The sequence below is a fragment of the Saimiri boliviensis genome, chromosome 12, assembly GCF_048565385.1.
Source record: "Saimiri boliviensis isolate mSaiBol1 chromosome 12, mSaiBol1.pri, whole genome shotgun sequence".
Taxonomy (NCBI): Eukaryota; Metazoa; Chordata; class Mammalia; order Primates; family Cebidae; genus Saimiri; species Saimiri boliviensis.
This window is the reverse complement of record NC_133460.1, coordinates 11545889-11568967: the sequence shown is the minus strand read 5'-3', so window position 1 is coordinate 11568967 and position 23079 is coordinate 11545889. Positions and strand designations below refer to the sequence as shown.

At 60.5% G+C, this 23079-nt stretch overlaps 3 protein-coding genes across 12 annotated transcripts in view; 2 read left to right on the top strand and 1 right to left on the bottom strand.

Moving 5' to 3' along the window:
- The first annotated feature begins 1833 nt into the window (after positions 1-1833).
- Positions 1834-4391, top strand: ARHGDIG (Rho GDP dissociation inhibitor gamma). Of its 2 annotated transcripts, XM_039478018.2 has the most exons (6): positions 1845-2234; positions 3130-3309; positions 3399-3482; positions 3685-3761; positions 3871-3934; positions 4020-4391. In XM_039478018.2, exons 1-6 carry the CDS (start codon positions 2162-2164, stop codon positions 4217-4219), a joined length of 678 nt encoding a protein of 225 aa, XP_039333952.1. In that variant the 5' UTR covers positions 1845-2161; the 3' UTR covers positions 4220-4391. The 2 variants fall into 2 exon arrangements, with proteins under 2 accessions (XP_074237943.1, XP_039333952.1); XM_074381842.1 differs by lacking the exon at positions 3399-3482 and having other exon boundaries at positions 1834-2234.
- A 97-nt stretch (positions 4392-4488) lies between these two features.
- On the top strand, positions 4489-7845 carry PDIA2 (protein disulfide isomerase family A member 2). Of its 6 annotated transcripts, XM_010338950.3 has the most exons (11): positions 4489-4754; positions 5372-5578; positions 5643-5776; positions 5858-5995; positions 6064-6180; positions 6372-6497; positions 6564-6761; positions 6990-7110; positions 7191-7372; positions 7482-7592; positions 7711-7845. In XM_010338950.3, the coding sequence occupies exons 1-11, from the start codon at positions 4553-4555 to the stop codon at positions 7753-7755; spliced, it is 1581 nt and encodes a 526-aa protein (XP_010337252.3). In that variant the 5' UTR covers positions 4489-4552; the 3' UTR covers positions 7756-7845. The 6 variants fall into 6 exon arrangements, 5 of the variants coding, with proteins under 5 accessions (XP_010337252.3, XP_074237934.1, XP_074237935.1 ...); XR_012512725.1 differs by lacking the exon at positions 6990-7110 and having other exon boundaries at positions 7482-7542; positions 7711-7734; XM_074381833.1 differs by having other exon boundaries at positions 6564-7110; positions 7482-7542.
- Positions 7839-23079, bottom strand: part of AXIN1 (axin 1) — a 69609-nt gene continuing 54368 nt past the window's right edge. For 2 of the 4 annotated variants that reach the window (XM_039478016.2, XM_074381831.1), the window contains exons 6-11: positions 17148-17677; positions 16560-16730; positions 13108-13353; positions 11122-11229; positions 9498-9665; positions 7839-8827 (exon numbers count right to left, since the gene is read on the bottom strand). In XM_039478016.2, the coding sequence (XP_039333950.1) occupies positions 8701-8827; positions 9498-9665; positions 11122-11229; positions 13108-13353; positions 16560-16730; positions 17148-17677 (1350 nt within the window). In that variant the 3' untranslated portion in view covers positions 7839-8700. Of the gene's footprint in view, positions 8828-9497; positions 9666-11121; positions 11230-13103; positions 13354-16559; positions 16731-17147; positions 17678-23079 lie in introns of those variants that run through there. The other 2 variants (XM_039478017.2, XM_074381832.1) reach the window with 2 other exon arrangements.

Sequence of the window (23079 nt, the reverse complement as noted above, 5' to 3'; positions counted from 1 at the left end):
CAGGCTGGAGTGCAGTGGTGTGATCATAGCTCACTGCAGCCTCTTAACTCCTGGGTTCCAGTGATTCTTGTACCCCAGCCTCCTGAGTAGCTGGGACTACAGGTGTGTACCACTACACCTGGCCTATTTCTGTTTTCTTGAAGGCAGAGTACCTCTCTCCATCCGTCCCCACTCAGGGAATGCTTGGGGCTGGGAAGGGTGGGCGGTTGTCCTTGAGTAGGAGCCCCTAACGTGGTGGCCTGAGTCCACTTCCATTTCTGGAGAGGCCAGGTCTGGCATGAGCTGGGGCAGGGCGCCTGCAGGGTCTCTTACCCGAGGGTACCATCTCCCTTGGATCCCAGTGAGCCCACCACGCCCCTCGCACAGGTGGGATGAGGCTGGCTTAGGTCTGGCTGCCCTGTCTGCAGGTGTGGGCATCCATGGTGGCTGTGAGGCCGGGGAATAGGGACTGAGGGTAGCCAAGGCTTGGGTCTGCAGGGGAGCAGCAGGTGCAGCCAGTTTTGAGCAGGGTTGGGCAGCACGCAGCCCCAGCCTCGCTCCCAGGATCCCAATACAGGAGTTTCCACTTCAGCCTCTGATTGGTCTCGGGCCAATCCTTAATCGGGTGTAGCCTATTGGAGGCCTTTAAAGGCCACGGGGCTTCAGCTGCTTCCTCTGGCTTGATAAAAATCCTAATCGAGAAGGCTCTAGAACTACGTGCTGGAGCCCATTCTCACTAGGTGAAGTGTCTTCTGTAAATCTCTGCTGTCCTTACTCCATGTTTCGTTCTTTTGTTGCTTCGTGTGTGTTTTCTTCAATTCTTGGTTTAACTCACCAAGAACGTGGACAACTCACCTTCAAGGCCTTCTCTCCGGTAGTAGCTGCAGGAGCTGGAACCGTTGGTCTGAAGACAAGTGTCCAAACAGCCCCCACTCCCTGCAGTGAAGGGGCAGCAGTGGGGGTGCTGTACAGGGCTCAACTTCACAGGATCCTGCCTTGGAAAGAGTGTTGGCAGGTGGGGGACCAAGGGAGACAGCCCCCACCCAAACCCCAGTGCCCCCTCACACGCAAGGTGGTCTTCTGCTCAAATTGAGGAACTCCTTGGCAAGGTGGGTCCAATTTCAGGGTATCCTGGAAACAGGAATGGGGGGCCAGGGGTGTCTAAGAAAGGGGCTCAGGCTGGTGTTCTGACTCCTTTCGTATTCATACCCAGGCCTTTGGTCTAGCTGTCCCAGCTAGAGCCTGCTCACCCCGTCCCCTGCCTGGTCCCGCTCCATCCTCCACAGGTCTCAGTTTAGGTGTCAAGATCAGAAGCTCCTTCTGTGCACGGGTCTCTATGCTCCCACATCTTGGGGTTCTGCTCCTTGTCAGTGTTCTCTCCCCAAGGACAGGGGTCTTGGTAATTGTCTGCTCTCCAAGAGCCCTGCAGGGACACCCCCTCCTGGGAACTCACACAGCCCAGCTAAGTATCTAAGTCTTTGAGGGCTCCTTGTACGCCTCTGTGGCTCCAGACGCACCTCCGCGTGTGTGGGACCCGTGCCCACTGTCGTCCCACCCTACTGATGACCGTGAACCTGTAGGGTGGTGGGCCAGCCCCTCACCCCAAGGTTGGGCAGGCCCCAGGAGCCCCTTTCTGCTCAGAAGGTCCCTCCCGCGCGGGGGAGGGGGAGGAGAGTACAGTCTGGCCCCAGGTGTGGGTCGCGCATAATAAGACCCTGGGGAGGGGAGCGCACCTGCGCCACGGCGCCCCCAGCCCCGCCGTGCCGCGCCCGCTCAGAGGGTTTCCCAGGAGACCTCCCCAGGCTCCTACTGCGCCGTGGGGGTGGGGCAGCCCTGCGGACCAGAGCCCGGCCCGGGCCGTGCGTGCGGCGGGGATCGTGACCGCGGCCGCTTCCGTGCGGGGTTCTGGTGCGCCGGCGGCGGGGGCGACCCGGGTACCGGCGCCGTGCGGGCGACAAGCGTGTCTCTGCGGGGCTGCGCGGGGTCCGCGGAGCGGCTGGGGGCGCGCGGCGCGGGCGCGGCGCTGGGCGCGGGGGGCGCTCCCGGCCGGGATGAGCTCACCGCAGTCGCGCCGGGGCTGAGCGCCGAGCGGGGCGGCGGCGGCGGCGGCGGCGGCGGCGGCGGCGGCGGGGCGGGCGGCGGCTCCTCGGCTGCTCCGCGGCTGCCCGGGCCGCGCGCCACCATGCTGGGCCTGGACGCGTGCGAGCTGGGGGCGCAGCTGCTGGAGCTGCTCCGGCTGGCGCTGTGCGCCCGAGGTGAGCCGGTCGGGCAGGGGCCGGCGGCCGGGTGGGCGGGGGGGACTCGGGGGGCTCGGCCCCAGGCGGGGAGCAGCCCCTCCCCCGCGGCAACTTTGGGGGCGCGCGTGGGGATCTCGCGTCGCAGACCCCCGACCGGGGTCTGGCAGGGGTGGGGGACTCGCTCCAGGCTCCACCCCTGTGGGGAAGGGAGCCAGGTGCGGACCGGTGGCTGGTGAAGCAGTGGCGCTGGGACCCTCTTCCCTGGGTGGGGCTGGGGCTCCGGCTCCGCAGGGCGTGTGGCGATGCCTAAGAAGACTGGAATAAAGTGGGCAGAGACTCGGAGACCCCTGCCCAGGGCGCCAGGGAGGGGGTTTCGGGAGACCCCCCAGCCCCGGGGCACTACGGGAGGCGGTGCAGAGCCTGAGCCCAGGGGTTTGGAGAGAGTGGCTCCCAGCCCCCAAGCACCGTGGGGAGCAACTCCTAGGACTGTGGGAAAGTACTGAGAGACCCCGCCCCAGAGCAGGATGGTAGAGACCTGGAGGACTGCTAGGGGTGGGAGGCCGCTGAGGGCTGCTGCTCTCCAGCAGGTAGCCCTCCGAGCTGCCCTCATTTGGAGCCTTTACTTCCCGCACCTTTGGTCTCAGTCAGGGAAGGGGACTTGTGGCCATCCAGACCAGAGGAGCTGCAGGCCTGGTGGTCTCTGGGGGAGCCCCTCCTGAAGGTCTGGGTGTGGTGCTGCACATCCCCAGGCCGCCCCTGCCCTCTCCACCCGCTCTCTCCCTGAGCCCTGAGAGGCTTCCCCTTAAGTCTGTTTGGGTAGGGGGAGGTACAGCTGGCCCGAGGGGGCTCCAGCTTGGCGCTGGAATGCCAGGGTCTGCTAGTAGCAGCTGCTCATGCCCCTCCCCACCCCCAGTCCTCCTGGCTGACAAGGAGGGTGGGCCGCCGGCAGTGGACGAGGTGCTGGATGAGGCTCTGCCTGAGTATCGGGCACCGGGGAGGAAGAGCCTCTTGGAGATACAGCGCCTGGACCCGGAAGACAGGAGCCTGGCCGAGTATAAGCGGGCGCTGCTGGGGCCCCTGCCGCCGGCTGTGGGTACGGCAGGGGCCTGGGCTTGGAGGGCTGGGTACGGGGGGCCGGCAGGGGGCCGGGGGGCATCCTGCAGACTACCAGTTTCTCTTCAGACCCAAGCCTGCCCAATGTGCAGGTGACCAGGCTGACCCTCCTGTCGGAGCAGGCTCCGGGGCCCGTGGTCATGGACCTCACAGGTAACTTGCAGGGTGCTGTACCCTGAATGCAGGTGGGGCCCTCCGGGGCAGGCTTCTGTGCCCCTGTGCCCCACACCCCACGTCCCGTACTCTGAGCCATCACAACTGCAGACCTCATGGGCACCACTCCCCATGCGGGGGCTCCTGGAGCAGGTGTCGGCCTGTAGAGAAGTTTTGACCCTAGCTGCCATTTCATGAATAGGGGACCTGGCTGCCTTGAAAGACCAGGTGTTTGTCCTGAAAGAAGGTGTCGATTACAGAGTGAAGATCACCTTCAAGGTGAGAGTGGCTGCAGGGCCGGGGCTGTGAGGGGAGCTGTGAGGGGAGCGGGTGGGGGCAACAGCCGGAGGCCTGGCCCCCGGAGGAACCCCAGTGCCTCTGTTCCCAGGTCCACAGGGAGATCGTCAGCGGCCTCAAGTGTCTGCACCACACCTACCGCCGGGGCCTGCGTGGTGAGGGCAGCGGCTGGGGGAATTGAGGGGAGAGGGGGCGGTGGGGGTGGGCAGAGGACAGCCCTGATGCCCCCACCCTCTCCAGTGGACAAGACCGTCTACATGGTGGGCAGCTATGGCCCGAGCGCCCAGGAGTATGAGTTTGTGACTCCGGTGGAGGAAGCGCCGAGGGGCGCGCTGGTGCGGGGCCCCTACCTGGTCCTGTCCCTCTTCACGGATGACGACAGGACACACCACCTGTCCTGGGAGTGGGGCCTCCGCGTCTGCCAGGACTGGAAGGACTGAACCCCCAGTCCGTGTCTCCCCCATCTTGTTCAGTTGCTGCACAGGGACCCCCAAGCATCCCCAGTACCCCCGTGAGTGACAAGACCCTCCCCTGCCCACCCCTGCTCTGTCCCAGGACCCCCTGGGCTGGCGCTGTCCCCGACTGTCCCATTAAACGTGGTCCTGCCTCGGTGCCCTGCGTGTTGCCTCTTTCTGCCTCCCCTCCCTGGGGTTGGGGGTGGGGGGGCACATAGGCCTTATCTCTGTTGGGACAGGGCCTGGCTGCTACGTGGCGGCTGCTGCTTGGCTCCTGGCCCCCTTATCTGCCCCTGCCCCGTGGCCCCTGGCAGCACCATGAGCCGCCAGCTCCTGCCTGTGCTGCTGCCGCTCCTGCTGCTTGGGGCCTGGAGCCCGTGGGGTCAGGAGCAGGGGCCCGAGAGTCCCTCAGAGGAGCCTCCAGAGGAGGAGATCCCCAAGGAGGATGGGATCTTGGTGCTGAGCCGCCACACCCTGGGCCTGGCCCTGCGGGAGCACCCTGGCCTGCTGGTGGAGTTCTGTGAGTGCTGGGGCCAGTGGGACTGGGGACCGGCAGGGCCCGCTGGAACCCACACCCTTTGCCTGCAAATGCAGGGCACGTGGCCAAGGGAGGCCTCCCCTCAGGCACTGACCCCCACCCACTGTGCTGCAGAGCTCTCTAGGAGGAGCCTGGGGTCCGGCTGGGGCAGGCAGGAGCAGTGGGGGTACCCACAGGACATGAGCAACTGGACCTCCCTGCTCTGCCAGTGGGGCCTGCCACAGACTCCGCACAGGCCCTAGCCATGTTCAGGCCTGGAGGTCCCTGACGCGTGTGCTCTGTGGTCTCTTCACAACCTCTAACACACATAGGAACCGTTCTCGCCTAGGATGCCTTCACAGGCAGCCACATGAGCCCAGGAGCCCCGATCTTAAGGGACAGGAAAGGGAGAAAGGGAGGGGTCTTTCCAGCTCTCCCAAGCCTTGCTGGTCCCTGTGCCATAGCCTTGGGGGGCTGCGAGGGGGCACTGGCGCTTGGCTTGGCCACGGCCAGGGCTCAGGGCAGAACTGAGTACGCTTGTTCCCTGCTGGGTTGTCTGGCATGTAGAGGGTGCTGCTGGGGTTGTGGTGGCCTGGGGCACTGACAGACCCGTCCCCCAGATGCCCCATGGTGTGGGCACTGCAAGGCCCTGGCCCCTGAGTACAGCAAGGCAGCTGCCCTGCTAGCAGCCGAGTCGATGGCGGTCACGTTGGCCAAGGTGGACGGGCCCGCGCAGCTGGAGCTGGCTGAGGAGTTTGGTGTGACGGAGTATCCCACGCTCAAGTTCTTCCGGCACGGGAACCGCACACACCCAGAGGAGTACACAGGTGCGGGGGCAGGTGGGTCGCTGGGGGGCAGGGCCGGGCCCTGGCTGAGGGGAACTCCCTGCAGGACCCCGGGAAGCTGAGCGCATCGTGGAGTGGCTGCGACGGCGGGTGGGGCCCAGCGCCACGCGGCTGGAAGACGAGGCGGGTGCTCAGGCGCTGATCGATGCCCGGGACCTGGTGGTCATCGGCTTCTTCCAGGTGAGCCACTGGGCATGGGGCGCCAGGCTACCGGGGCAGCGACTGTGGGACCGGGTGGCCTCACAGCACTGGGTCCCTCAGGACCTGCAGGGTGAGGATGTGGGCACCTTCTTGGCTCTGGCCCGGGACGCCCTGGACATGACCTTTGGCCTCACGGACCAGCCACAGCTGTTCCAGCACTTCGGCCTCACCAAGGACACTGTGGTCCTCTTCAAGAAGGTAGGTCAGGCCCAGATGGGGGCTGGGGTCCGGCTGTGGCTCCCGCTGAGCCACCTGCTGCTGTCCAGTTTGATGAGGGGCGGGCCGACTTCCCAGTGGACGAGGAGCTTGGCCTGGACCTGGGCGATCTGTCACGCTTCCTGGTCACACACAGCATGCGCCTGGTCACGGAGTTCAACAGTCAGGTGCGCGGGCTGCGGTGCCCGGGGAGGGGGTGTCCCGGGGTGGAGGAGTCGTCCCGGGGTGGAGGAGTCCAGGGATGGTGGTGTCTGGGTTGGGGGCCCCGGGGAGTCCTCAGCACCCTCCTATGGAAGAGCCGGAGCTGGTGGTGCCTGGGCTGTGGTTCCTGTGGACATGAGCACCCTCCCTACTGCAGACGTCCCCCAAGATCTTCGCTGCCAGGATCCTCAATCACTTGCTGCTGTTTCTCAACCAGTCACTGGCTGTGCACAGGGAGCTCCTAGCAGGCTTTGGGGAGGCAGCTCCCCGCTTCCGGGGGCAGGTACTGGGGGTCCGGGGGGAGGGGCGGCTGGACAGTCGGGGTGCCAGCGTGGCCTCCCTGCCACAGGTGCTGTTCGTGGTGGTGGACGTGGCGGCTGATAATGAGCACGTGCTGCAGTACTTCGGCGTCAAGGCTGAGGCAGCCCCCACCCTGCGCTTGGTCAACGTTGAGACCACCAAAAAGTACGCACCCGTGGATGGGGACCCTGTCACTGCCGCTTCTGTCACTGCCTTCTGCCACGCGGTCTTCAACGGCCAAGTAAAGGTTCGCTGCAGACTGCTCACAGTGGGAGGGGAGCCACGACCTCATCCCCCCAGCTCGGTAGGGGATGGGAACAGCAGCTGTGAGCGCCCCCCACCCTGCGGAGGTCGCCCCTCCGCTGCCTACCCTGCGGACAGGCACCCAGGCAGAGGCCTCCCTCACCCTGCAGAGGATCCCCCCACCAGCCTGGGGGAGGATCCCTGGCAAAGCGCCTGGCCTGGTTTCCCCCAGCCCTATCTCCTGAGCCAGGAGGTACCCCCTGACTGGGACCAGCGGCCAGTTAAGACCCTCGTGGGCAAGAATTTTGAGCAGGTGGCTTTTGATGAAACCAAGAATGTGTTTGTCAAGTTCTGTGAGTGCTGTGGGAAGCAGGGAGTGTGTGGGCCAGGCAGGGGGTACCCGGGTGGCCGCTCTCAAGGGCCCCTATCCTAGATGCCCCCTGGTGCACCCACTGCAAGGAGATGGCCCCTGCCTGGGAGGCGCTGGCCGAGAAGTACAAAGACCACGAGGACGTCATCATCGCGGAGCTGGATGCCACAGCCAACGAGCTGGACACGTTCACCGTGCACGGCTTCCCGACCCTCATGTACTTCCCTGCAGGGCCGGGTCGGAAGGTATGGGGCTCAGCTGGCTGGGGAAGAAGCCGGGAAGCCATCTTTCTGCGTGTGGGTCTGGGCCCTGGCATGGCCTCCTGCCCTTCCTACCCCTCCTCCCCCTCCTCAGGTGACTGAATATAAAAGCAGCAGGGACCTGGAGACCTTGTCCAAGTTCCTGGACAATGGGGGTGAGCTGCCCACGGAGGAGCCCCCGGAGGAGCTGGCACCCCCATCCCTGGTGGGTGTCCCTAAGCCAGGGCTCCAGCCCTCTGCACAAATCCTCTCTACCTACACAAGGTTGGCAGGGCAGGGCCAGGCTGGGAGCAGTTTCGAGCTGCACCTGTGCCCCTTTATAGGAGCCACCCACCAACTCCACTGTGGGGTCCAAGGAGGAGCTGTAGTGTCCTGTGTGCCCCACACGACTGCTGGAAGGAAGCCCCCTCGGGTGCCGGAGGGAGCTGTGCCCTGTAAATAAAGAGCTTGGATCTGGACTGTGTGTGCCTGGTCCCTGAGCAAGGCTGGATGGTGCAACTCCGCCCAGCTGGGGGCTCCCGGGCAGGAAGGTGGAGCACATGACCATTCCAGCTCTGCCAGGCTCTGTGCCCCAGGATGGCCCTCTTGCCCGCCAGGGTGACTTCTTTTACCAGGTGGGCTGAGACTGGGAGACGCCACCAGGCCCCACCAGCAGCAGATAAACCACAGCCAAAGCAGGTTCAAAAACAGTTTTATTTCATTATTATCCAAGTACCTTTGAAAAGATATTGTCCAAGTGTCATCGCATGAAAAACAGGCTCTGGCAGCCCCTGCTGGCCCTGGCCTGAGAAATGTACATATTTACACGGGCCCCAAGAAAGGAGACCCCAGGACCGCACAGCTGGCGGCGGGAGGCAGGCACGGCGCCGTCGCTGATTGGCACAGTGGCAGGCAAGAGACAAGCTGTGGTGAAGGCACTCGGTGGCGCGTACAATCTACACAGGTCCCTGTGCCCGGGCCTGGGCCCAGCCAGACCAGGGTACATAGGCAGAGCCCAGAGGGAACGTAGATCCCAGCACATGTGTGCCCAGGGGAGGCGCCGGGGGTCACTTGAAGCCCGCGGCAGGGGCCTCAGCTGCCCCCTCCAAGTATTGCTATGGGGAGTGGTCAGGGCTGCCTCCTTGTGGGCAGGACAGAAGCCTGTAGAGCAGGTGGAGGGACCCCACCTACCCACCCACCCACCCAGGAACAGGCAGATAGCAGGGGTGGGCCGCAGGCCCGCACTGTCCCCGCAGGGCTCCTGAGTACAGGTCACCCCCTGGCTGTGGCACCTACGCCCGCCGAGGGCCCGGCCTGGCGCTGTGGCCGGCCGGTCAGTCCACCTTCTCCACTTTGCCGATGATCTTCTCCTCGAACACGGGCAGGACAGCCCCATCCTCTCGGACCTCCTCAAACACCACCCCACAGTCAAACTCGTCGCTCACTTTCTTGAAGTAGTATCTGCAGGACGGAGGTGAGGAGTGAGTGAGCAGCAGGGTCAGCGTGTGCATAGGCCCCGCCGGGGAGCCTCCTGTCCATGCCCTGTGCCCCCCGTGTGAGTGAGCTACTCCCAGAGACACAGTGTGCAACCAGCAAGTATGGGGGACGAGGGCACCCCCCTGGGAGTGCCTGCACGGGCCTCTAAGCAGCTGCAGGGAGAAGTGTCTCCTTCCCCAGAGCTGCGCACTGTGGCGGTGTCTCTGGACAGGGCCCTCCCCCAGCATCACATCCTCCGCCACACGCCTCGGGTCGCTTATGGACAGAGGGAAACACCTGCCGGGCTATGCCGGGCTCTGGGGGTCAGACCCCCTCTGCCCACCCACCAGGGCTAATGGAGGCTCCGGCGTTGGCTTCAGGCAGGGCCCCGCAGGGCTGAGCGGCCCAGGGCGAACCCTGGCAGGAGGCGCCCAGCTTCTGCAGGCTCCAGCGCCCGACCTGAGGGGCAGACCATCTTGTTTCCCGCCCACAAGATGAAGGCCCTGGACAGGGCCCTTCAAAGCCGCTCAGTCCTGTGGGGCCCAGAGCCTGGAGACTGGGCTCAGGTGCGATGAATAACGAGATAAAACGGCAGGAAACTCTTGACCTTGGGCATCCCCAGACCCTGTGGGAGAGGCACTGGCCTTACACTTACCGGTAGCTGCCCTTTTTGGTCAGCAGCTCCTTGAACTGGCCCAGGGTGACGGCGCGGCCCCTCACCAGGGTGCGGTAGGGGATGGGCTCCCCGCAGAAGTAGTAGGCCACGACGATGCTGTCACATGCCTGGGCGCTCCCACCACCTGCCTTCCGCTGCGACCTCGCCCTGGGGAAAGAGATGGAGCAATGGTCCCTGGACCTGGACTGAGGTCCCACAGGGTGCCTCCCGCTGGCCTCAGGCTGCTGGCCAAGGGCAAGGCAGGCCCAGGGGGATGAGCTGCACGCGGCTCAGGAATACCTGGGGCCCCAGGCCCAGCTGCCCACCCCCAACGTCTGAAACTGTGGTCTAGGGCAGGACCAGCTCCACTCACCGTCCGCAGAGGCCCCCCCGACTAGCTCACAGCCCTGCACTGGCTGGGGCCTGGCCCAGGGGCCGCTGTAGCTCCCCACTCTAGGAGGGCAGGGCAGGGTGCGTGGCTCCCATCCCAGGAAGACCTACACCCCTCACACTGTAAACGCCGCTAAAGGGCAAGGACCGGACAACTACACGACCTCCGGGTCAGCCCGACGCTGCAGGACCAGGGGTGGAAGCCAGCAGGCCCTTCCCAGGGGGCGAAGCTGCCCCGTCTCCTGCCCAGGCCGGGCTGGGCCTTCCTCCTGCAGGTGTGTGTGGCCACAGCCGTGCCAGGATGACGGGGTGCTCGCTGTCGCACCCCACCCCCACCCCCAGGTCCCTCAGACGGCTCCAGAAGCTGCCCCTGGATCACTGGAGTTCAGCCCTTGGGTCGTCTCCTGGCTGGGTGCATCAGAGGCTTCCAGAGCCAGCGTCATGGCAGGAAGGCATGAGGTCACCTCAGCCACGTGACCATCTACGTTGTAGCCCAGGCCTCCAGCCAGCTGCATTCTTGGACTTTGCCCCCGTACCACAGCCTCAGAGCCCCCTGGAGCCAGGCCCATCAAAGAAAAGCCAACATGTGGGCTTCCCCAGGGACCCGTGAAGGCCACCCCAGCGTGCATGAAGGACAAGAGCCGCAGGGGACCAGCATCCGGGAGAAGCCTGGCACAGCCCGGGGACCCCTCATCTCCAGGCCCGTCTTTGGGGTGTGCCCCTCCTCCTGCAGCCTTGAGCAGACAGTACACATGGAATCACGTGGTAACGTGGCAAGCCTTTCTCACTAGGGCTGGGAGTGGTCAGCGTTCCAGGTGTGGGCAGAGCCCAGCCTCGCTGACTGCACGGGCTGGACAGACGCACCCAGCGGTCCAGACCCACGCTGCAAGCAGCCGCATCTCAGCACCTCCACCCCTGCTCAAGCCAGGCCTGGCAGGGACTGGGCAGGGGACGGTCTCTGCTCCTCCACAGGCCTGGCTGTGGTGCCTAGGCCTCCTGCCGGCCTGTTGGTCACGTGCTGTCATGCTGGTCCATGTCTCCTTTGATGGAGACGGGAGAAGGCTCTACAGGAGCCTGCAGTCTGAGGCTGCCAGGAGGACCCTCTCCTTCCATGGCTGCTTCCAAGAGTGGTGCCTGATCTCGGGGCCCAGGACGGCGGCTCCACAACTGGACCTGGCCTAGGACGCCCGGGCCGGGGTGGGCAGAACTGGGAGGACCCTCGGGACACACGTACTCTGTCTCGGAGAGCTCCATGTCCGACACGGCTGGTACCACGCGCAGCACGGGCGCGCACGCTGGCCTGACGCAGGCGCGTCCCCGCCTCATAACCTCCTGCACATACCTAGGGAACAACCCGCGTCAATGGGGGGCTGCGCTGGCTGCCACCAGCCCTGGGGAGGGGGCCGACTAAGGGTGCAGGGGCTGCATGACTCGCCAGCGAAGGCTCCAACCTGGAGGGTGAATGAGACACCAAAACCCCTCTTCCAGGCCTTTATGGTACCAGACGCTCCCAGCACAGTCAAGAAACGGCCATCCTTTTGTTCACTGCAGGGCGCCTCGCACTCACGATCTAGGCACCGACCCCCTGAGTTCCGGACCACACTTTGGGGAGCTTCTGACCTGGGGTGCTAGGATCCCGCCACCTCCCCTCTGCTGGGACATCTTCACACAGCGAGGAGCCCTCCAGGAGCCTGTCCCAACGCCAGCATGCATACTGGGTCGAGCGTGGCAGCTCCTTCTGCACCTTGGGGAGGCTGAGCGCCCCCCGAGGGCTTGCGGCACGGCAGCTCCTCTCACGGGGACACCTGCGCGCACCAGGCAACCCTGATGATTTCTACTCTGATGTCCCGGCAGGGTCCCACACCTGCCCTGCCCCTACGCCTTCCCTCCAAGTCTCAGTTGCTCGAAAAAGCCCAAATCCCCTGGATGGACAAACGCAGCGGCCAAAGCGGGCCAGCACGGCTGTGCCTGAGAACAGCAGCAGGGGTCCCCCGGCTCAGGGAGCCTCCACTGCTGTCACAGGGGTCTGTGGGTGCCGAGGGGAAGAGCAGACACAACCCGGAGAGACGCCCTGCTCAGCCCAGCAGAGGAGCCCAGCCAAGCCCAGGCCCTCAGCCCCGCTGCACACAAGGCCCACCCACTGCCTACATGAGCCAGCGGGGTCACGCCCCAGCTCTGAGCACCAGGCACCAGGCTCCTGCATGGCACAGGGCTGTGGCTCCTTGTTGGCTGAACATGATCATGGGGTCGCAGACGTTTTGCCAGAAAGTGAACACCCTTTTTGTTCAAGGTAATTGTGACTCTTTCTGGCTACAGAGCTGCCATTAGACTCGGAGCCTACTAAATGCTCAGGAACCTTTAACGATTTGAGACACACACAGGTTTCTGGCTGAGAAGGGTCTGAACCCGAATGCTGGTTCAGCAGAACAGGACCCCTGGAGCCCAGCCCTAGATGAACCAAGCTGGACAGGAGCTGGTGACGTCTGACGGCAACCAGGGCCTACGTGAGCTACTGGCTCAAAGGACCCTCACAGAGAGCCTGATGGGTCCGGAATTTCAGTGACCCCAGATGGCCAGGAAAACTGCCTCATGACCAAGCTGAAAGCACTGGAGAAGCCAGGCTCTCGCCTGGAGGTAAAACACTGCCCCAGCAAAGGGCAGACCTCGTCACAGCCCGGGCAGAAACCACCCTGCCCTGGGGAGAGAACAGGGTCTGGCTCCGGGGGCCCAGAAGGTGGAGGAGGTCACAGCGAGGGGCTGCAGGCTGGCCATCCAGGATGACAGCTCCACATCTGCACAGGTTTCAGAAACACACAGCTTCCCCACCATCTGGAGCCACTGAGGGCTCGTGAGGTGCCACTGTCAGAAGGCAGCCACCATGCCCAGCAGTCAGCAGCCTCTGGCTATGTCTCGGCATTCCCACAAGCTGGGGCCCTGCAGCCTCAGCCCAGCCTGAGGATGGACCCCTCCTTCCGGAAGAACGGAGAGCACAGTGGCCTCGGGTGTGTGAAAGCTGCCACCCGACCTTAGTCCACAGCAGGACCACCAGCCACGTCACCCCTCAGTGGTTCTCAATGGAAGGAAGGACGCAGGGTGGCCAGGGGACACGGAGAGGGCCGTTTTCCACCTAAGGGGCTTCTGCAAAGACCTCAGACTCTGGGGAGCTTCAGCCCCAGGTGTAGGGCTGTGGAGGCCCCGGACTCACCCCACCCTGCCCTACCTCTGCTTGGAGGGTGCCCGGCTGGCTCTTTTTTCTTCTTCTTCCAGACGTCGGCGCGCCTCCTCCAACTGGGTTAGGGGGTTGGGAGCTGGGTGGGGTGGCATCGTGGGGTCTTGGATAAAGAGGTGGGAGGGCTGCACGGAGGTCCGGAGCTGAGTGCCAGCCCAGGGGTGCACGGCCCCGGAGCGCTCGAGGGACAAGGGTCTGGAGTTCTCATGGGACTGTGGCTTCCTCGTCCCTGAAGACCTTGGGGAACAAGAGAACAAGTTGGGGCCATGGTCAACACCGTGGCTGCGTTGCCTGGTGAGGCTGCAACCCACTCCTGAGGGGTAGGATGGGACAGGGGCACTGGGGCCTGGCCACCAAGCCACATGGACATCCTCCTCAGACCACACACTAAAAACATCCCCGCTGGGCGGGGTGGCTGGCCCCAACTTTGCAAGGCTGTGGCAGGCATATCACCTGAGGTCGGGAGTTTGAGATCAAGCCTGGCTCACATGGTGAAACCCCGTCTCCACTAAAATATACAAAATGAGCTGGGTGTGGTGGCACATGTCTGTACAATTCCAGCTACTCTGGAGCCTGAGGCAGAAGAATCACTTGAACCCGGGAGGCAGAGGTTGCAGGGAGCTGGGATTGTGCCACTGTACTCCAGCCTGGGCAACAGAGTGAGACTGGTCTCCTCACCCATCCCCCCAAAATAATCCCTCATTCCCCTGTAATCCCAGCACTTTCGGAGGCTGAGGTGGGTGGATCGCCTGAGGTCAGGGGTTTGAGACCAGCCTGGCCAACGAAAAAACCCCATCTCCAATAAAAAAATACAAAAACTTAGCAGGGTGTGGTGGTGGGTGCCAGTAACACCAGTTACCTGGGAGGCCAAGGCAGGAGAATCGTTTGAACCCAGGAGGTGGAGGTTGCAGTGAGCTGAGACTCAGCCACCACACTCCAGCCTGGGTGACAGAGCGAGACTCTGTCTCCGAAAGAAAAAAAAAATCACTTTCATGGAGACTTTTTAAGACAGAATTCTGCTCTTGTTGCCCAGGCTGGAATGCAGTGGCACGATCTCACATCTCAGCTCTGAGTCCCGGGTTCAAGGGACTGTCCTGCCTTAGCCTCCTGAGTAGCTCCGACTACTGGCATCTGCCACCACACAAGGCCAATTTTTTGTATTTTTTTTTTTTTTTTTTTTTGAGACGGAGTTTCGCTCTTGTTACCCAGGCTGGAGTGCAATGGCACGATCTCGGCTCACCGCAACCTCCGCCTCCTGGGTTCAGGCAATTCTCCTGCCTCAGCCTCCTGAGTAGCTGGGATTACAGGCACGCGCCACCATGCCCAGCTAATTTTTTGTATTTTAGTAGAGACGGGGTTTTACCATGTTGACCAGGATGGTCTCGATCTCTTGACCTCGTGATCCACCCGCCTCGGCCTCCCAGAGTGCTGGGATTACAGGCTTGAGCCACCGTGCCCGGCAATTTTTTGTATTTTTTAAGTAGAGGTGGGGTTTTGCCATGACGGCCAGGCTGGTCTCAAACTCCTGACCTTATGATCCACCCACCTCGGCCTTCCAAAGTGCTGGGATTAAAGACGTGAGCCACAGTGCCCAGCCAAGATTTTTTTTTTTTTATATTTTATTTTTAACAGCTATCCTGGGATATAAATTATATACTAATCCTAGCTATGAGGGAAGCTGAGGTCAGAGGCCTGCTTTAGTCCAGGAGGTGGAGGCTGCAGTGAACTATGAGTGAGCCCCTGTACCTCAGCCAGGGTGACACGGAGACTCTGTCTCAAAAAATAAAAATTGTCTTACTGTATAAAAAGTATAAATGTGTCTCAAAGTAGAATATATGAATGCTTATCCTAAAATAAAAGACATGCAATATTTAGTATATACAGTTATTAAAGGATTCAGTCAAGGGCAGAGGCTGATGCCTATAATCCCAGCTGGGAGACCGAGGTGAGATCAGAGGTCAGCAGTTTGAGACTAGCCTGGTCAACATGGCAAAACCACCCTGTCTCTACTAAAAATCCAAAAATCAGCCGGGAATGGTGGTGGGCACCTGTAATCCCAGCTGCTCGGGAGGTTGAGGCAGGAGAATCGCTTCAACTCAGGAGGTGGAGGCTGCAATCAGCCAAGATTGCACCACTGCACTCCGGCCTGGGCAACAGAGCGAGACTGTCTTAAAAAAAAAGGGGGGGGGGCACGGTGGGCCAGGCACAGTGGATCAAGCCTGTAATCCCAGCACTTTGGGAGGCCGAGGCGGGTGGATCACAAGGTCAAGAGATTGAGACCATCCTGGTCAACATGGTGAAACCCCGTCTCTACTAAAAATACAAAAAATCAGCTGGGCATGGTGACACGTGCCTGTAATCCCAGCTACTCAGGAGGCTGAGGCAGGAGAATTGCCTGAACCCAGGAGGCGGAGGTTGCGGTGAGCCGAGATCGCGCCATTGCACTCCAGCCTGGGTAACAAGAGCGAAACTCCGTCTCAAAAAAAAAAAAAAAGGATTCAAAGGCTGGGAGTGGTGGCTCATGCCTGTAATCCCAGTATTTTGGGAGGCCGAGGAGGAAGGGTGGCATGGGTCCAAAAGCTTGAGACCCGCCTGGGCAACACAGACCGCATCACTACAAAAAAATGAGCCAGGCAGGGTGGTGTGTACCTCTGATCCCTTGGGAGCCCCAGAGAAGCGATGAGCCTGCCCCTACCCCAGTCAGCCCTGGACAGGGACCCTGTGGCCTCGTGGGACAGGCTTCAAACCCTGGCAGGGGTGCTGAGCCCCAGGTGCTCAGCTGTCTCAGTTCTCATGAAGCAATGTGAAGGGAGGGGTGCCGCGGGCAGGGTCTGGGCGTTGGGGGCAGATCAGGGTCTAAGACTGAGGAAGCTGGGGCCACCCACCCCCCCAGGGCCAATGCTTCCCAGGAACCACCTTTGGCCTGTGGCTGCCCTGCTGGGTACTGGGCACAAGTGCAGGCCCAGGAGGCAGGCAGGGTGACATGAAGACTGGCCCTTGCTCCACACCACACGCATGGTCTCTGCCCTTCTGGCTATACAACAGCCTTCCCCACCGCTCACCAGGAGGGTCAGGTGTGAGCACAGAAGGCTTCTCCCATGGGAGCCCTCGGGAGTGACAGTCAGCTGTGCACTTCCCAGGTGACTGAGGTCATTCTCATGCGGGGGTGGTGTCAGACTGGAAATAGCCTCCCAAGAGCAGCTGTGTGCTGCCTGCAGGGGTGAGGGCTGCGTCAGCTTCTCTCCTCCCTTGGCCTTCAGGGATATCCTCTCTCTGGGGACACAGGGTTTTCCTCCTGGAGACATGGGGCCTCTCTCCCAGGCCCGCAGAGCCTGCTGGAGGGTGCCCAGGAAGGTGCCACAGTGAGAGGGGAGGGTGAGGGGACAGAAGCGACCCCCGCCTGGCACAGTGAAGTGACAGGACGGGCTGCGCAGGGCGCTCACCCGTGCCCGGCCCTCCGGTGCCTGCTGATCTCCTTCTCGCCCTCGATGATCCACTGCATGATCTTCTGGTTCTTCTCCGCGTCCTCCGAGGCGCCTTGCACCTCGGTGCTGGCGTTCTTCCCCGACTCGGCCTTCTTGGCGTTTCTTTTGCATGCCACGCCCACCTTCCCACTGCAAGGGCAAGAGTGACACTGGGGAGTCGCCACGGCAGAGGCTGTGCCCCTTCCCCGTCTGCAAGGCCGCTACCCGGTCTCTGTGAGGCCCCGGGGTACAGCAGCCGCCTCCTAGGTGTCCTGGTGCTGCCTGGCTTTGCTTCCTCTTTAAACACACGGCCAGTCACTGCTCGCCCCCAGCAGATGGAGGGCCACAGCTGGAGCCACGGTCCGGCTATGGCCCTTGACCTTCATCTCTCACCGCAGGTGGCGTGGACTCCCCTGACACAGAGCCCAGCCCGCTCCCTCCACCAGAGGGGGCTCCTGTCTGCTGCTGGCGGCCCTGCGTTTCCTGAGTTTTATAGGGAGGTTCCAGCCTTCTGCAGGGACACAGCCTCACCCCCAGCACCCTCCTTGCTGACAGGGGGAAGCTCACCTGTGGCCCAGGCCATCGCTGGCGTTGGGGGCAGTGCCCGCACTCTCTGAGTAGCCTCGGGGCTTTGCCCCATGGATGTGGGGCTCCGGGCCCCAGGTGAAGCTGCTCTGGGCCCTGCGGGCAGCCTCAGCCTCCACCTGCTCCTTGGGCCGGGCTGTGCTGTGGTGGACGTGGTGGTGGACGTGTCGGTGGTGGTGCAGGCCGGCCGCATCCAGCTTCGCCCCTGACTTGGGCGCGTGCTTCCCGTGCCCCGAGGCTGCACCTCCCAGTGCCACTGGCATCTTGGCTACGTGCCCACTGTCCGGGGAGCGGTGGCCAGGCCCTGGTGACTGGCGACCCGGTGTCCTCAGCACACGCTGCACGTGCTCATCCAGGATGCTCTCGGGGTTCTCCTCGTGTGCGTCCCGGAGCCCGGCACAGCCCACATCCACACAGCGGGGTGGAAAGTGGTACCAGGTGGCGGTGAGAGGCAGCTTGTGACACGGCCCTGGGGGACCCGATGATGGGTCGCCGTCTTCACCTTCCTCCTCCTGTGTGGGGACAAGCAGCACCATCACTTCTCAGCACCAGCCGCACACTTGGGGAAAACGAAAAGCATCAGGCCTGGCCCGGCAGCCCCCAGCAGACGCCAGCCAAGCCCAGGGTGGCTGCGGGCCCCCTCACCGGTCCTGTCCCTGAGGACAGAGAGGCAGGGCAGGTCACAGATGGGCCTCAAGCAATGCAGTGCGTGTGTTGGCTGTAGGCGGAGCTCTGCACAGATTTAGTTTGTTTCTGAGACAAGTTCTTGCTCTGTTGCCCAGCCTGGAATACAGTGGTGTGCTCTCAGTTCACTGCAGCCTCCAATTCCTGGGCTCAAAAGATCCTCCTACCTCAGCCTCCATAATAGTGGAGACCACAAGCATGTGCCACCAAACCAGGCTCATTTTTCTGTATTTTTGGTAAAGATGGGGTTCTCACCGTCTTGGCCAGGCTGGTCTTGAATGCCTGAGCTCAAGCAATCTGCCTGTCTTGGCCTGTTTGTTTTTTTAATAAAGATTTTTGTTTTCCTTCAACTGACTTCTCCTATTCCTTAACTTTATTGCTATCAATATATTTCCAAGACAGTCTTGCTCTGTCACCCAGGCTGGAGTGCAGTGGCACAATCTCAGCTCACTGCAACCTCCACCTCCTGGGTTCAAGCAATTGTCCTGCCTCAGCCTCCCCAGGAGCTGGGACTACAGGTGCAAACTGCCACACCTCGCTAATTTTTTTTTTTTTTTGAGACGGAGTTTCGCTCTTGTTACCCAGGCTGGAGTGCAATGGCGCGATCTCGGCTCACCGCAACCTCCGCCTCCTGGGTTCAGGCAATTCTCCTGCCTCCGCCTCCTGAGTAGCTGGGATTACAGGCATGCGCCACCATGCCCAGCTAATTTTTTGTATTTTTAGTAGAGATGGGGTTTCACCATGTTGACCAGGATGGTCTCGATCTCTTGACCTTGTGATCCACCCGCCTCGGCCTCCCAAAGTGCTGGGATTACAGGCTGGAGCCACCGCGCCCAGCCACACCTCGCTAATTTTTATATTTTTAGTAGAGATGGGGCTTCACCGTTTTGGCCAGGCTGGTCTTGAACTCCTGACCCCGTGATCCGCCAGCTACAGCCTCTCATTCTATTTCAAGGAGAATGTCACCCTTATGTAACAGGGCTCTTGGGTTCTGTACATGATGCGATGCTTCTTAATGGGTTTCCACGTTAAGCCAGTGGAGTTTCATTTGATTCTCCAAGTTACCAGGTGGCAAAGGTTATCTGCCAGTGCAAACATCTGATAGCTTTCATTCCAAGTTGCATCTCGTATTTTTCTCATCTTATTAGACTGACAAACTAAAACAGTGCTCAGTGAATCTGGTATTAACATAAAAGAAAGGGAGGGAACTAAGCTACCCTGTATTTTTTTGTTTGTTTGACAGAATGTCTTTTTTTTTTTTTTAAGACGGAGTTTTGTTCTTGTTACCCAGGCTGGAGTGCAATGGCGCGATCTCAGCTCACCGCAACCTCCGCCTCCTGGGTTCAGGCAATTCTCCTGCCTCAGCCTCCTGAGTAGCTGGGATTACAGGCACGAGCCACCATGCCCAGCTAATTTTTTGTATTTTTTTAGTAGAGACAGGGTTTCACCATGTTGACCAGGATGGTCTCGATCTCTTGACCTCGTGATCCACCCGCCTCGGCCTCCCAAAGTGCTGGGATCACAGGCGTGAGCCACCAAGCCGGGCTGTGCAGTGGTACGATTGCAGCTCAATGCAGCCTCAACCTCTGGGGCCCAGGTGATGGCCCTGTTTCAGCCTCCCAAGTAGCTGGGACCACAGGCGCATGCCACCAGGCCCCACTGATTTTTTCTGTTTTGTAGAGATGAAGATCTCGCTATGTTGTACAGCCTGCTCTTAAACTCTGGGTCTCAAGGGATCCTCTCGTCTTGACCTCTCAAACTGCTGGGATTACAGATGTGAGCCACTGTGCCCAGCCTACCTCGTATTTTAACATAAACAAACCTCCGAACATTTAGCACCGAACTCTCACACCTGCAGAAGTATCCAAACACAACTGGAACAGGTGTACCCCGAGGGAGTGTGGGCTTGGTTGTGGGCGCCTGCACTGGGGCTGATGGTGGAGTCAGGCACTCGAGAGGACAGATGAACACTGGGCAGAGCCGGGTGACAGGAGGGTGGCAGGCATCCCCTGGTGGATGCAGCCACGCTGCCTCCCTGTCCTTGGCTTTGCAGGACTGGAGGGCACTCTGGGGGACTTCCCTGGTTCAGGAAGGAAGGAAGGAAGACTTTGAGTTCTGATGCCATTGACCACCTCAGCAGCGCTCTGCATCTGTGGGGACTCCGTCACGCGGCCGTGAAATTTTACATTCTTCTTTGTGCTTTAATTTCCCGAATGTTACAATGAAAAGAGGTTACTGTAAAAATCTGGAGTTACTCCTTTTAGGGAAGGACCACTACTTACAGCAGGGTGTCTTAAGAATCACGCTGAACCGATGTGCGAGCTACCAGAGCGGGCAGCTGTCCCTGGGCTTCAGGGCTCTGCCCACAGGTTATCCCCTTCACTGGCATGGCAGGAATACAGGGGTGCTTCATTCTAGTTTTTTTTTTTTTTTTTTTTTTTTTTTGGAGATGGAGTCTTGCTCTGTCGCCTAGTCTGGAGTACAGTAGCACGATCTCAGCTCACTGCAACCTCTGCCTCCCAGGTTCAAGTGATTCTCCTGCCTCAGCCTCCCAAATAGCTGGTACTACAGGAAACCACCATCACACCCCGGCTCATTTTTTTTTTTTTTTTTTTTTGAGACGGAGTTTCGCTCTTGTTACCCAGGCTGGAGTGCAATGGCGCGATCTCGGCTCACCGCAACCTCCGCCTCCTGGGTTCAGGCAATTCTCCTGCCTCAGCCTCCTGAGTAGCTGGGATTACAGGCACGCACCACCATGCCCAGCTATTTTTTTTGTATTTTTAGTAGAGACGGGGTTTCACCATGTTGACCAAGATGGTCTCGATCTCTTGACCTTGTGATCCACCCGCCTCGGCCTCCCAAAGTGCTGGGATTACAGGCTTGAGCCACCGCGCCCGGCCCATTTTTTTTTTTTTTTTTTTTTAAGATGGAGTCTCGCACTGTCACCCAGGCTGGAGTACAGTAGCGCGATCTCGGCTCACTGCAGTCTCCACCTCCTGGGTTCAAGCAATTCTCCTGCCTCAGCCTCCTAAGTAGCTGGGACTACAGGCATGTGCCCACCACACCCAGCTAATTTTCTTGTACTTTTAGTAGAGATGCAGTTTCACCATGTTGGCAAGGATGGTCTCGATCTTCTGACCTCGTGATCCACCTGCCTCAGCCTCCCAAACTGCTGGGATTACAGGTGTGAGCCACCTCACCCAGCGTCATTTTTGTATTTTTAGTAGAGACGGGTTTTTGCCACGTTAGTCAGGCTGGTCTTGGACTCTTGACCTCAGGTCATCCACCCGCCTCAGCCTCTTAAAGTGCTGGATTACAGGCGTGAGACACCACATCTGGCCAAGTCTAGTATTTTCTGTTAGGTCAAAGGACACTGCTCATCTCTTGGCAGCAGGTGCCCCCTCCCTCCCGGGCCCGGGCGGTACTGCGTCCACACACCTGTGGGCACCGCCATGCTCCCTGTTGTGGGACAGAGCCAGGACTCCATGGGGTGGAGGAGCCTTGAGAGTCAGAGGTGAGAGCCACACACTCAGCACCTGTGGCTACACCTGCCTTTAACACGTCTCGCTTAAGACTGGGTGCGGTGACTCACACCTGAAATCCCAACACTTTGGGAGGCTGAGGTAGGAGGATTGCTTGAGGCCAGGAGTTCAAGACCAGGATACGCAATATAGCAAGATTCTGTCTCTACAAAAAAAATTATTTAAAAAAAATGTTTCACTCAAAATGTGAACCTGCCCCACCAGAAGCACATACTGTGACTAGATAGAGGCGCAAAGGTCAGCAGAAAATTACAACAGCCAGCACGACAGCAAAGCAGCAGAGGCTTCCTTTCCTACGCTTCTTCTGTGAGGACGCTTAAGGGCTGCCAACCTTCGCCCACCACACAAATGACAGTGCTGACGTCACCGCCCTTGGGCCTGGGTGTGGCCTGCTGATGTGTCCGTATTTCACGGCAACGCGGTTCCCAATGTTTGGTTTTCAGATGAGCTGTTAGAGGCCAAAACTGTGCTCCACCACTTCCTTCAACAACCCATTGACACTACCAGGCGGGCTCAGATGAACACAGCTGCCTCCCTGGGAAGCAAGGGAGCCACTGGCTCTGCAAGGCGAGGCCTCACTCTCGCCGCCACCAGAACCACAGGGCACTGATGCCATTCCTGCCAGCTCTGCAGCACTGGCCAGGTCCCTGATCTTGGAGGACAAATTCCCCAAGTCCTTTCCTTGGGGAAAAGGACTCCCTCATGGTGGCGTCTCCAGGCTTCAGGGCACAGCTCACCCGGGTTGTGAGTGCAACAGTGGGGGCACCAAGGGTTCTCCTGTGGTCTGAGGAGAGGGTGAACTCGGCACCTGCACAGCAACTGAGCTGGCACCGCCCACACCTGTGCCCTGCCCAGGTCAGGGTCACCCTTAGACCCAGAGCCAGGGAAGACGAGAGGATGCAACTCCACATGGTGGCAAAACAATTTACTGAGGATAAAAACATGGATGTGTATGTGCGTGAAACATTTTCACACAAACCCCTTCCTGGAGAGCTTGACCATCTGCACGACCACACCTGGCCCGCACCATGAACCCAGCTTCTCAGCGAGCTGCGAAGTCTGCCTGTGAGCTTAATGCCGCGCCCAGAGCGTCGCTTCCAGGCTGGGCACTGCCAACCCCACCTGCGTCCACCCTCATGGTGGCATCTCCAGGCTTCAGGGCACAGCTCACCCAGGTTGTAAGTGCAACAGCGGGGGCACCAAGGGTTCTTCTGTGGTCTGAGGAGAGCTGAGGGTCTGCATTTCACATCAGGGGTCAGGTGGAGAAAGAATTCCTTGAAAAAAACTGCGTTTTGAACTTAGGTATGGAAATGCTTACAAATGCATACATTTTGTAAATACATTCACAAACATTGAAAAGAGGATGGAGGACGCTCCCACTCAGGGGCGCCACTGACCCCCCCCAGAGGTTAATCCAGCAAAGAGAAAAGCAAAGACCTTTTTTTTTTGAGGTGGAGTTTCGCTCTTGTCACTCAGGCTGGAGTGCAGTGGCGCGATCTCGGCTCACCGCAACCTCCGCCTCCCGGGTTCAGGCAATTCTCCTGCCTCAGCCTCCTGAGTAGCTGAGATCACAGGCACGCGCCACCATGCCCAGCTAATTTTTTGTATTTTTAGTAGAGACAGGGTTTCACCATGTTGACCAGGATGGTCTCGATCTCTTGACCTCGTGATCCACCCGCCTCGGCCTC

Coding starts and splice junctions, on each gene's coding strand:
- ARHGDIG (XM_039478018.2), top strand. CDS start 2,162: ATGCTGGGCCTGGACGCGTGCGAGCTGGGGGCGCAGCTGCTGGAGCTG. Junction 3,483..3,684: donor CGTGGTCATGGACCTCACAG/GTAACTTGCAGG, acceptor TTTCATGAATAG/GGGACCTGGCTGCCTTGAAA. Junction 3,935..4,019: donor CTACCGCCGGGGCCTGCGTG/GTGAGGGCAGCG, acceptor CACCCTCTCCAG/TGGACAAGACCGTCTACATG.
- PDIA2 (XM_074381833.1), top strand. CDS start 4,553: ATGAGCCGCCAGCTCCTGCCTGTGCTGCTGCCGCTCCTGCTGCTTGGG. Junction 5,996..6,063: donor CTGTGGTCCTCTTCAAGAAG/GTAGGTCAGGCC, acceptor GCTGCTGTCCAG/TTTGATGAGGGGCGGGCCGA. Junction 7,111..7,190: donor GAATGTGTTTGTCAAGTTCT/GTGAGTGCTGTG, acceptor CCCCTATCCTAG/ATGCCCCCTGGTGCACCCAC.